Source organism: Trachurus trachurus, assembly GCF_905171665.1.
Source record: "Trachurus trachurus genome assembly, chromosome: 16".
Taxonomy (NCBI): domain Eukaryota; kingdom Metazoa; phylum Chordata; class Actinopteri; order Carangiformes; family Carangidae; genus Trachurus; species Trachurus trachurus.
In genome coordinates this window covers 23881448-23894619 of record NC_139902.1, presented here as the reverse complement: position 1 = coordinate 23894619, position 13172 = coordinate 23881448, and the positions used below count along the sequence as shown (strand labels likewise).

The 13172-nt window shown below is 41.5% G+C and overlaps 1 protein-coding gene across 6 annotated transcripts in view; it reads left to right on the top strand.

Moving 5' to 3' along the window:
* Positions 1 to 13172, top strand: part of LOC310999641 (plectin-like) — a 110705-nt gene that overhangs the window by 75843 nt on the left and 21690 nt on the right. For 3 of the 6 annotated variants that reach the window (XM_083990162.1, XM_083990164.1, XM_083990159.1), the window contains exons 3-20: positions 820 to 909; positions 2484 to 2561; positions 2694 to 2786; positions 4069 to 4235; positions 7058 to 7173; positions 7322 to 7425; positions 8092 to 8211; positions 8974 to 9069; positions 9172 to 9299; positions 10583 to 10676; positions 11076 to 11230; positions 11346 to 11667; positions 11772 to 11849; positions 11989 to 12150; positions 12243 to 12347; positions 12460 to 12555; positions 12664 to 12789; positions 12951 to 13103. In XM_083990162.1, the coding sequence (XP_083846288.1) occupies positions 820 to 909; positions 2484 to 2561; positions 2694 to 2786; positions 4069 to 4235; positions 7058 to 7173; positions 7322 to 7425; positions 8092 to 8211; positions 8974 to 9069; positions 9172 to 9299; positions 10583 to 10676; positions 11076 to 11230; positions 11346 to 11667; positions 11772 to 11849; positions 11989 to 12150; positions 12243 to 12347; positions 12460 to 12555; positions 12664 to 12789; positions 12951 to 13103 (2283 nt within the window). Of the gene's footprint in view, positions 1 to 44; positions 60 to 819; positions 910 to 2483; positions 2562 to 2693; positions 2799 to 4068; positions 4236 to 7057; positions 7174 to 7321; positions 7426 to 8091; positions 8212 to 8973; positions 9070 to 9171; positions 9300 to 10582; positions 10677 to 11075; positions 11231 to 11345; positions 11668 to 11771; positions 11850 to 11988; positions 12151 to 12242; positions 12348 to 12459; positions 12556 to 12663; positions 12790 to 12950; positions 13104 to 13172 lie in introns of all 6 variants that reach the window. The other 3 variants (XM_083990163.1, XM_083990160.1, XM_083990161.1) reach the window with 2 other exon arrangements.

Genomic DNA, 13172 nt, shown 5'->3' with positions numbered 1-13172 from the left:
TCCGTCTGTTCTCATTCATCCATCTGTCATCCATCTTCATCCAGCATCGGAGGGCAGAGGTAGGTACCAGCCTGTAGGAGAAGCACTGTACTGAATGTGCTGTATGTGTGGTCAGTCCCTCACCTGTTCACCTCCTATCCAGTCTCACAACCCTTTCCCTCCCTCCCTCGTCCTTTCTCACTTTGTCTCACTGTCTGGTTGCAATAACAGAACTCCACCCCTCTGTTATATAAACAACGAATCCTGTCGTGACTGTGATTTACCTGTGAATGCCACCGCAAGAATCTGGAAGCACCTTAAGGGAACATACGTCTGTGCTTTTAGCAGATTTACATTCACTAGGGCACCTTTACTAGCTCACTGACCTGGTTTTTATCCATAGTCCCATCTATCACTTGTCAAGGATGACAGCTGCTGTTTGGCATTTAGAGAAGGAGCCAGGCCTGGCTGCTCACGGCTGCACATTCCTGACCTGTGTAGAGTTGTACTAGTGGAGAGAAAAGTCTGAGCACTTACTGTATCTAACACACAGAGGTAACAGTATACAGTAAAGTAAGTTGTGAGTGGTCATTTAAGATCGTGAAATAGAAATATTTAAACGTGTTTCATACACACGCCACAAAAGCTGCTCCGTATGCTGTTACCTCTGAGACCACCTGACACATTGTGGCCGTGCAATTGCCACTTTTAGTAAAGGAATCAAAATCAGCCACATCAATGCTTATGCATCGTGCTTGTGTGTAGATTGCTAGCTAGAATAATCTAATTTTGAACCTTTGTGACAGCTCCTCCTTTTTGTTTTGTCTTTGTTTTCTGCAGGCACAGCGTCATGTGACAGACCTGTATGAAGACCTTCGAGATGGACATAACCTGATCTCTCTGTTGGAGGTCCTGTCTGGGGAAACACTGGTGAGTACCAGCGTCGTCAGAGTGACAAATCTGCCCCCAGCTCTGCATCTCCTGTTTCTTTTTTTTAACTCAACCATCCTCTATCCTAAACCAAAACCCAGTCTTGAGAAGATAATGAGAACCTATCACTGGGCTACCAAAATTGAAGGCAATCGCAGCCACATAGTCAGTAAAAGGTTTAACCTGCACTGAACTATGCTAAACCAAATTCCAATTATCTGACTGCGCTTTTATTCTATCGCTACAATCTCACCAGCCACCATTAGCCAATAAAAGCAGTCACATGTTTCAATATTACAGCTGATTAGTTTTATTTATTTTTTTTTTTTTAATGTGACTTCTCACACATCCATCAGTTTTTTTCTTTTTTCCTTGGACTTAAATATCGAGGCTGTTTCCACACTCATCTCAAGGGCTGATGCAGGACGCTGTATTTCTCCTCTCTCGCTCAGACCTGAACAGAAGCTTTTCTGCTGCTGTCTTTCATCGCTCTTTCTCTCTGCACCACCTCCAGCTCTGCTCATCTTCTGAATGCCTCCATAGGCTTAATGCATTGACCTCACTTTGGCCTGTGTGTGTGTGTTTGTGCACTATTACTCTGATCTTCTGTTCTACTCCTCTTCTTCTTCTTCCTCCCTTCCCTCGCCTCTTGTTTGCCCTCCTTTAACCTCCCTCTCTGTGTGTTCTGCTCATTGCCGTCTGGCCTTCGCCTCCTCTCTTTGCCCTGCTCTTGCCGGGGTTAGCCGAGGGAGAGAGACGTGGTCAGGAGCGCTCGGTTGGTGAGTGGGTTTGTAACTTAAAGTAGGCATCCTGTTGTTTTTCTGATGATTCACCTGCACTTTCACTGTGACTTGGCTGTGCATGGTTTTTATTTTGCCGGCTTTGTTTCTTTCTCTCATTGACAGGCTTGCTTGAACAACCAAGCTGTTGTGTGTGTATTCTGTTATCAATAGGTGCTGCTGCTGATACTTGCAGGAACCATTGATACTCTTTGCACATTTTGGTGCAAGCAACATTTTATTTTGCATTTTTAGTTTTTTGCATTTTCTCCCCTTTGTTCAGGTATACATTTGAACCCTTTTGTTTGAATGCTATATTGATGTACTATATGAAATTCAAAAGACAAAGTAACCATTATGCAGTAAGCTAATCTTTCTGTTGTCAGAAGACTTAAAGAATGCAAAACCATGTCATCGGCTCAGCCAATGCAAATTCCCTGTGCTGTAACCAGCTATTCTGGAGGCTTTATTATACTCATCATATTCTTTTTTTGTCCTCTGTGTGGGATAGTGGTGAACAAAAGGACTAAGCCAAAGAAAGCAGCTTCATTTTTGAAGAAAAATACAGCACAGTATCTCTATGTGCATGCTCAGAATTGAAAAATGTATCCACCAGAATGAATTCTTAGTAATCACGGAATTATCAGTTTTTCCCACATCGATTTTCAGTTCTCCATCTTTCAGTCATTTCTCCATTTTGGTTGGATGTTTTCCACCTTCCACCGCTAAAAGGATCATCTGTGACAGTCTAGTGTTGAACTAAACACCTCTTTGTCTCTTCTCTGTCCTCCGCAGCCCAGAGAGAAGGGTCGCATGCGATTCCACAAACTGCAGAATGTACAGATAGCACTGGACTTCCTCAAACATCGGCAGGTATGAGATGATACGTCGGACCATGGAAACTTTAGATGCCTTGTCACAAGAGACCTGATTGTATCTGTTTATTCAGAGGATGCTGTCATCTTTAAAAATAAATGAAAATATTTGTCCATTCTGTTTTCCCAGGTCAAGTTGGTCAACATCAGAAACGATGACATAGCAGACGGAAACCCCAAGCTGACCCTGGGGTTAATATGGACCATCATCCTCCACTTCCAGGTCTCCTCGTCTGTCAGTGTTGTGTTCCATTATGTTATTGCTCTCTCCCTCTGTCTCTGGGATCTGCACCTGTCAGCTGACGTTTCCCACCTCCTTGGACAAAATCAGAACGGATTCTGCTCTTCGAAAAATTCCTCTGAAAATGGCATTTTCTAATCACAACGGGATCATTCCTTCTGGTGTTCTTACAAGTGTTTACACCTATCATAACACACTGACACCACAGTCAAGTAGTTTTTAATATCCTGTAGCTACTTTACAAACAGCATAAAGCAATAGCGTGGAGGGTGTGTGAGTGAGTCACTGTCTCCCTGATTCCAAAGGGCGGGGTGTGTCACGTTAATGTTGCCAACCACATCCCATACACCCAGGCCCCTTCCTGCTTGTCCCTGTGCATGCCAAGAGCTGCCAGGCAGGAATCCTTGGGCACCAGCCTCCCAGACGGGAACACACCCACTAATGTCAGATGATTCAGGTTCAGCTTGCAGACAGTCAAGTGTAGCCTGTGGAATAAAAGAAAGTGAGGTGTGGTTTGGTTAGGTGATCTGATAGAGGTGTCATCAATGTTCCCGGAGTCTTTATACACTCATAGAATAGACAGGGATAAAAGCTTGGCTGTGGTTAGTTGGTGAGTCAGAGAAATCAAAAGGAAGAGTTAAGTGTCCCAGTCATCATGTGCAGCAATGTTAAATTCTACTGTGTGATGACCCTATGTTTATTTAATTTACAAAAAGAAAAAAAAGAATCTGCCCTTAAGTAAAAGAAAAAAAAGTGCATGAAAGATCTGGATTCAGAGAGAAGAGGGAGGAGAAGAGATTGACTAGCACTTGCACACATTCATTTATACACACACACACAAAATGGAAAATAAGATGCCTGTGACTCATCTTTCCTATTCCCAAATTCCCCAAATGAAAAGTTATCCGGATGCCACAACCACAGTGGCTTTTGACCAGACTGAAATCCTGCTGCATCCTATTATCCAAGTCAGAAACCATAACACTTCAACCAATATCTTAATAAATATCAAATAAGCTAATAAACAGCTCAACCAAGAAAATCAAGTCAATCTACAATAAAGGGCTTAATTGGTCTGGGACTAATGATCATACAAAAATTGATTTAATTGAACTCCTGGTGTTGAGTAATTTGGTTTAAAGTACATCTTTTGGTTTCCACTAATGACTGATTTTTTTTTCCACATTTCCTCAGAATATACACAAGAAATCGTGCGTCGTCCTCTCTGTTAATGCTCACTCTCTTTATTTATGTATTGTCTCAGATCTCAGATATTCAGGTGAATGGCCAATCAGAAGACATGTCGGCCAAGGAGAAACTGCTGCTCTGGTCTCAGAGGATGACTGACGGCTACCAGGGCATCCGCTGTGACAACTTCACCACCAGCTGGAGGGACGGCAAGCTCTTCAACGCCGTCATACACAAACACTAGTAAGTCTGGCCGACTCTTGACAGGAAACTGGCACACAGAAGTAAGAGTAAGAGTAAGAAGAATAGGAAATGTGTGAAACAAGTAGATACATACATGTATTGAATCTTTTTTTTTGAGTGCATAAACACAGCACACACAGTACTGTATCCTATTGCAGAGGTTTTATTACTGCTTTCAATATGTCACTGTCCATCATGACACATAATCACCATTAATTGTGACTGATTATGAAGTGCAGTAGAGCCGGAGTAGGACCTTGGCACTCTTCCAAATGTGAAATTACACTTCACAATGCCAGTTTAAACCTGCTCTGTAATTAAATCCTTCTCTCAGTAAGATTCATCTACTCCTTTAACAATTTTAGACATGATACCCATGATGCTGTAATGTAATCCTGGTATCATGTGGTTTATTTTAAAGCCATCAGCCATCAGCAGCATGATGGGATTCAATAGTGCAACGTCTTTACAGTATGTCATTGTATTTGCAAAGTTGTATTTACTCACTCAAGCTTTGAAATCTTGAAAGCTTTTCAAGTTAGTCCTCTGCTCTCATTTCCCTTCACCTTTTCACAAACATGTCAGGCCTTTGGGCAAAGAATATCACTTGTTGAGTATGACTCATACTCTACCTTTTGTTGTTATGGGAAGATAAGTCCTATTAAATGTGAGGAGCTTAACAAATCGTTGGAAATATAGTATTAAAGAGTAAAATCATATGTCTCCGCTGTTGGAAACAAATCTAGTAATTCCCTAAAGCTACTTTGCCTTTATAGTAGAATTAGTGGTTAAGATGGCTTTGTGTGGTGGCATCCTGGGAAATGAATGTGCATTTATTTCTCAGGAAGATTTGACAATGCCATTTGGCATTGGTTGTTTTTTTTTCTTATTAGACCTTATAACAGTGATTCGTGCAGAGAGAAAATTAATTGTCAGGCAAGCTGCAGAACTGCAGCGGATTGGAAGAAAGCGATGCCTGCAGGGGCAAGTTTCTTCAGCTCTGACCTTTCTTTTTGAATTCTTTTAATGTCTCCTGAGGCTTTATCAGCGCTGCCTTTCATGAAGCTCAGGGGTGTGTTGCGTGGGCGTTACTGAGTCTGCTCAAGGTAAATTGGGGTGTTGCTTTGTGCCAAGACATTCAGAGTATCCTAGTGCAGAATATGCATTCATCTGGAGAATTCAGAAGTGTCCAGGTCTTCTGTAGGTACATGGAAGTTTACAGTTGCATTTAGTTCTCGTTTAAAGAAGCTTGGTTGTACCACTAGGAGGCTTTTTCATCTTGGCAGCCCATCAAAAGGATTAACAGGATCTTTACATGATGCTGGATACCTGAGACACTGCACAATATGGATTTACACGCAGCCATCAAAATATCGAACACCAGCCACTAACGACTCAGCATTTTACCGGACAAGGACGTTCTACAGATTTTACAATGTTCAGTCTAAAGAAGAGGTTTAAGAGGAAGAAAAGCCGGGGCGTCTTTTCTGATGTGTCAGGATCCATCAGTGATGTGGACAACCAGGTGGTCATGCAATGTGAGGACATCCCACCAGCAGAATCCTCCTGGGACTCAGGGCGGGGTTCACAGAGCTCAGGTGCACGCTCCTACAGTGAGGAGATGGGACAGGAATGGAGGTCTCAAAGCGTTCATGGAAGAGAGGCCCCAAACATCTCCATCAGGCCAACGAGACAGTACTCTGTCCGTGAAGTTCCCTCTATGGAGTCTATTTATGTGCAAGATCCGGGCCAGTCCACTCTACGCATCCAAGAGCTGTATGAATCTGCTCCTTAAGTTGTTTTGTGCACATCTCATATTTGCTTGCTAAATATTGGAATCAGTGCTGCAGGCATATTTGAATTTATGGATTTGTTTCTGCATTTTAAAACTGCTATGGTATCTGACTTTGTAATTTAAACTTGTTTTAGTCAAGTATCTTTGCATGATAGGTGAGGTTCTGTGATGCATTTGGTCTGAACTTTATTTAACCGTAAATGTCGTATCCTCTGAGAGTCAAGTTGTGGCTGGCTGCAGACTTAAAATGTGTCAGCGTTTATCATGTCAGGTGCTCTTTAAATTACATTCCACTTACTGACTGATTTTGACATCTGCCAGAGCCAAACGCCCCCAGGACGAAAAAAAAAGAAAAGAAAAAAGGCAGGTGCTGGTACAGTTCTATAAGAAAGTAAACAGGTGGGCTCTGTTGCCATGAGATCTTAAGGGGCTCATGTCTTGCAAATATGTTGAACATCATACTATTTCAGTGGGCAGGTCTGTACAGAGTGGGTTCCTCCTGGATATGTGTTGATGTGTGATATTCAATCCTGTTTAATCCCGTTCCAGTCCAAGTTTTTGATATGTGAGATGTCTCATGTTACACAGAGAGAGCAGCCATTCAAGTCACTTCAAGTTCTAATGGAGCTTTTACAAAAACATTACATATCCCACACATGCAACGGCAGCATTCACCGCCCACTCGCCACCATACTAACAGATTTTTAAAGCACTTAACTGTATTATCTTTTACAAATAGCACTTTATTCTGTTTATTTATATAAATATATATATATATACATATATATGACTCATTTAGATTGTTTCTTTATTTTTATAATGTGTGTATGAATGCTTGTGTTACGAGGGATGAACAATCTTGCTGTGTGTTAACATGCAATGACAATAAAGTATTCTATCTATTCTATTCTATCAAAAGTGAGGGGCACTCAAAAGTTATGCACTTACACTGTGGATTATATTCAGTAAAGAATAATATATCCCTCACACTGTTAGTGATGCATGTCCTTTTTTTGTGTTCCTCTAGTCCTAGACTCATCGATATGAGTAGAGTGTATCGACAGACCAATGTGGAGAACCTGGAACAGGCCTTCGGTGTGGCTGAGAGAGACCTGGGAGTGACACGCCTCCTGGACCCTGAGGGTAAGACTGACCTAATATGAATTTCAACTGACATACCAGACATGTTTGTTAATATCTAATAGTTTCATTCAGCAAGTTAAGTTACTCACTCTCATTAACTTGCAACATAATGAAATCATAATATCGAATTTCTTCCTTATCCTTTCAGATGTCGATGTCCCTCACCCTGATGAGAAGTCCATCATCACTTACGTGTCATCCTTGTATGATGCCATGCCCCGGGTTGATGTGACCGATGGCCTCAGAGCTAATGTGAGCAGAACATGTTTAATGTCATGCATCTTAGTTGAGACGCCAGTCTAAAATATTCCCAAATGCAATCAGTAAGTGCGATTGAGGTAATTGCTTGTTCTAGTTCAGTCTGATTGAGCACTTTATAAGACTGAATCAAAACCGAAATGGCTTGTGACTCTGCTTATAAATACGCTTTGTGTCTTCCGACTCAACTTAATGTTCAAAGAGAAATGGAAGTCTTGTGAAACCAAGTATCTGCAAATTAGCAACCTGTGGTGTTTACACTGGAGAGGCCAAAGTCATAATCACACATTATGTGTTCACCTAAAACATACTACACAGTTGTCTGCACAAATTCACTTACAACACGAATGCTATGTTTAGGTTTTTTATGTCCAGTTGCATTAATGTAAATGTGAAAACTTACATATTACACAACATATTTGCTGTAAGATATCCCTACAAATGTGGGCAAAAGGAGAGGAGACAAATAGACATATGTGTCTCTCACCATTGTCCCCACTCTCCCACTTCCCTCCTTTCACACAAGACCTGGATTGTTGCTACCTAATTGAGTTAGGTGTGGTGTGTGAGTGATTGAACACGGAGACGCAGGAGAAGAAGAGTCTTCCTGTATGTTGTTGTTAACCTTCTGGCTGTCTTTTTCTGCTGTGTTGGCTGCAGCAGCTGGAGCTGCGCTGGCAGGAATATTATGAGCTGGTGACTGTTCTGCTCCAGTGGATTCGCCACCATGTAGTGATCTTTGAGGAGAGGAAGTTCCCCGCCAGCTACGAGGAGATCGAGGTAAGCTGATATGTTGATTATCTGAGGATATTGAGCCCTACAGTCACGGATTTGTCTTTGGTATGAGGGTTGTTATAGTTGTTACATAAAAAAAGTTGATGTTACCAAAGGAAGACCAATTAGAAAATGGTGCATATTTTAATAGTATGAGGATTTTTTTGATTGTTTAATCAAAGCGCACGCTTACATAATGTCTGGCTGTGGGGAGATAGAATAAACTAAATTCGCAGACATTGTCGTTCTGCGGGTGGGGCAGTGCTGATGTTGGAAAAATGCAGCCAAAAGGCAGATAATGTTGGACCTTATCCTTAGGAGTATTACCACTCCCTGTCGGTGGTGCAGAACAAAAGTGTTAGCGTGACTTTAGTATTTCTCTTAATTGTTTTTGAAGTCAAATTATCAGTGGCGCAGCATCATCAAAAGTAATAGTTTTGGGTGTGCTTCTTTAAACCACCCAATAAAACTCTAAGTCCAGCAAGAGCATGAGTAACATTTTTTTTTTCTGCCGTGAATTTATTGGATTCATTAGAAGTTCAATTTAATTTACACCAGTCTGGGGAATGAATGAATGCTTTCAGAACACATTTCCTCCCTGTAAAACCGCAGCAGCATGCTATTTGATTGAGATGTGTTATTTGAATGTCCATCACTAAGTTAATCTCCTATTTAGGAAGTTAACCGAAATACAAACCTAAAATAGCAACTTAGTAATGTGTCCAGTTTTTAAGTAATGTAAAGGATTCATGTTTTTTTTTTTTTTAGATTCTCTGGCGTCAGTTCTTGAAGTTCAAAGAAACAGAGCTCCCAGTGAAAGAGTCCGACAAGAACCACTCCAAACAGATCTACCAGTCCTTCGAGGTAAGCTGACTCAATGTTTAAATTCATATTACTTTTTGTTTCACAGTTTACTTTTGTTTACTTCATAAACGTATTCATTGTACGTTGTCCACCTATCCACAGAGTGCTGTGCACGCTGGACAGGTGAAGGTCCCTCCAGGCTACCATCCCATTGATGTGGAGAAAGAATGGGGCCGACTCCATGTTGCCATCCTTGAGAGAGAGCGACTGCTGAGAATAGAGTTTGAGAGGTCAGCACATTTGTGGATTCTGTTTGTAAAAATGAATAATGAATGTTTATTGTGATCAAAACTTGCAATTACTGTACACTAATTCCTCACAGCCAAGAAGTGTAGCAGTAAAAAAGATGAAACAATACAGAATGAAATTAGCCAGCCATCGTGTTAGACTAGCAAGTCAGGATATATGTAGCTCCCAACACTTTGCCAACATAACAATGCTGATGATTGCAGAACACAAATTTACACCATGTTATGAAAAAGATCTAAATACAGTGCATATGTATTTACAAAGACAGCAGCACAGTCTAACTCAAATAACTTGTCATGTAGGTTTAGCCTAACATTACAGACTGATGTTCTTCTACTTTTAGTTTTGGTAAAGGAAACTAAGCTAATGTTAGCTAGGTTGATCCAGCAGAAGCTACAAAACCTCCGTCAACAACAAGATAACAAAATATCAAATACATAAATTAAAATGGAGGGACTAGAACTTGGCTAATAGCATTAAGCTACAGTAATGCCTTTGTTATTTGTTGAAGTTGGTCATTCTGTGCGATAGCCTGCTACTAAACTACTCACATGAAACATTACAAAAATATTGTGAGCAACATCTTTATTTATTATTAGTGCATAATTTCCCTGCTGTTATAGAAGCCAGACATCGTTAGGAAAGACTGTTCTTCTTCTTTTGAGTTGTAAGTAAAATATTCCTTATAAATCCTGATAAAGCAGGATGGGACATTGTAAGTTTTCCATGTACTTAATATAGCATTGCGTCATGCCTGGTAAATGGGATGGTTCATGTCACGAGATTGTTCAGTCATCTAATAGCCTTGTTTTTGGTCTTGCGATGTGGAATGACCGATTGAGCAGACTGGGCATCTTTGTCAGGAAACCAAGACATTTTTGCCCGACTCTGAGCCCACTCTGTGTGGCAGCGAGTTTTCCGCAGACACAATGGGAGTGTGAGAAAGACCGATCAAAAAACTGGAACTTTAATCTGTATGGAGATGGCATTTGTAACTGACCCTCATAAATTGGAATATATGCTGAAATGCAGATGGCCGTAAGTGTTTGGATCAGCATGTTTTGAGCTCTAGCTTCTGCTAGACTGTAATGTAATGTGGTTGTGCAACAGGTTGTTAGTCCTGTTAAGAAGAGGGTTGATGCTGACTAATGTGAGCAATTCAGATGTTACCTGGTGTGTTAGGGTTAGTTTTAGAAACACAAAATGGTCTACTGTCTCCCAGAAATTATTATAATTTTATTTAATTTTATTCTATCGAATACAGACTTGAGAGGCTTCAGAGGATTGTCAGTAAAGTCCAGATGGAGTCTGGGTTGTGTGATGACCAGCTCAGCCACCTGGAGACCCTGCTGCAGACGGTGAGTGCTATTCAGTCATTAGTAATCCTAGACTTTGTTATTACTGTACTTCAAAATGTTACAAAAAATGTAAGCCATGTGATTAAAGCAAATATCACAATAGGAGTAAATGACAGGTTCTGGAAGTTTTCACACAGCTTTTTAAGCACTATATAAAAAAGTTTTGCATCATGATACAAACCAGTCCTTTGGTCTTTATTCAGAGTCCAGAGTAAAGACTCACTGCAAATATCCCCCCATCAGACATTTTAAATCATCATTTAAGACAGTAAAGGAAAAAAAATCCAGGCAAATGTCGTTAAGCCTCAGGCAGTAAAAAGTAGCTCTTTAATTGAGGTGACATTTGAGAAGAAAAGAAAAGATAAGGCTTGACATTTTCACTGGTTTTCATCCCTTCAGGACATTCGTCTGCTGAATGCAGGGAAACCAGCTCAGCACACGGCCGAGGTGGAGAGGGAGCTGGACAAGGCAGACAATGTGATTCGTCTGCTCTTCAATGATGTGCAGCTACTTAAGGATGGGCGCCACCCTCAGGCTGAACAGATGTACCGCAAGTGGGTGCTACATGTTTTGCACTCAAGTGAAGTTTTTTTTATTGCAAAGTAGTCCAGGGACACCTATCAAGCACTTTAAGACCACAAAGTAAAGTTATTTTGTTATTGTCCACAGGGTTTACCGCCTCCACGAGCGCCTGGTGAACCTGCGCAGCGATTACAACCTACGTCTGAAGACTTCCGTGACCACTACCCAGGTTAACCTTTTGAAGAGTACCCAGCAGAGCACCATGAAGGTACGGCCTGAGTTGGATGATGTGACCTTGCGCTACGTCCAAGACCTGCTGGCCTGGGTGGAGGAGAACCAGCATCGCATTAATGAGGCTGAGTGGGGATCTGATCTGCCCTCGGTGGAGTCCCAGCTGGGCAGCCACAGAGGCCTGCACCAGACTGTGGAGGACTTCCGATCCAAGATTGAACGGGCCAAGGCAGACGAGGTAGTGTCACTATCAGAACTGCTGATTATGATTGGATCAGACAGATTAGATATTGTTGGCATTGTTCTGTTCATTTATCTTTGTTGTATCTTTCATGTTTCCAGAACCAGCTGTCTCCTATCAGCAAGGGTACATACAAAGAATACCTGGGTAAACTGGACCTTCAGTATGGCAAACTACTGGTAATTTTCTTTTCTTTTTTTTACATTTTAAACATTTTTCCGGGGCTGTTATTTTAATCTTTTGTATAACTTTTCTGCATATAATGAAGATGTACAATAGATGTAGCACTGATAAGCTTCTTTTCTTTTCTTCTCTCAGAACTCTTCCAAGTCCCGCCTCAGGAACTTGGATTCGCTCCACGCCTTCGTCAGCGCTGCCACTAAGGAACTGATGTGGTTGAATGACAAAGAAGAGGAGGAGGTCAACTTTGACTGGAGTGACAGAAACACCAACATGACTGCTAAGAAAGACAACTACTCTGTAAGCTTTTTTTCCCCCTGTCTCCTCTAATCCCTGCCTACATATATTTTTATCCCAAGTTTGTAATGAACTTTTCCAATGGGATTCTTCAGGGTCTCATGCGTGAGCTGGAGCTGAGGGAGAAGAAGATCAATGACATCCAGGCCTTGGGAGACAAGATGGTCAAGGACGGACATCCTGGCAAGAAGACAGTTGAGGTAATTGCTGTAGTAAACTCCACTGAACAGTCAAAATCCACAGACAGTATTAAAGCAACTGAATGAGTCCTGAAGTAATCCACTCTCATCATATCCTCTTTGTCAATACCAGGCCTTCACCGCTGCCCTGCAGACTCAGTGGAGCTGGATCCTCCAGCTGTGCTGCTGTATTGAGGCTCATCTCAAAGAAAACACAGCCTACTACCAGGTATGTAACCGTGACATTACTTCAACAGGCCAACAGTAAACATCCCTCACCATTCAGAGGAGTCATTTAAACGTTAGTGTCCCTCACATGACGTCCTTTTTCTTGTAGTTCTTTGCTGATGTGAAAGAGGCTCAGGACAAGATGAAGAAGATACAGGACAACATGAAAAAGAAATACAGCTGCGATCGCTCTACAACAGCCACTCGCCTGGAGGATCTGCTGCAGGATGCTGTGGTCAGTGTTGATTGCTCACGTTAAAAAAGAGAGATGGATGTGATCATGTATACTACCAGAGTTTTTGAACTTTCTGAGATGAATAGTGAGATTATGTAAAGTTAAAAAAAAGTTCTACAATCCTCTTAATTTAATCTAGTTTGACATCATTTTTTCAACAGGAGGAGAGGGAGCAGTTGAATGAATTCAAGACCCTGGTGACCAGCCTGAACAAGAGAGCCAAGTCCATCATTCAGCTGAAACCACGTAACCCCACCACTCCAATCAAAGGCAAACTCCCCATTCAGGCTGTCTGTGATTTCAAGCAACAGGAGGTGAGAACACTCCACAGTGGCCGTATTGATTTATAATCATTCGTAGCCCAGAGAGGTCATAGTTGTAAG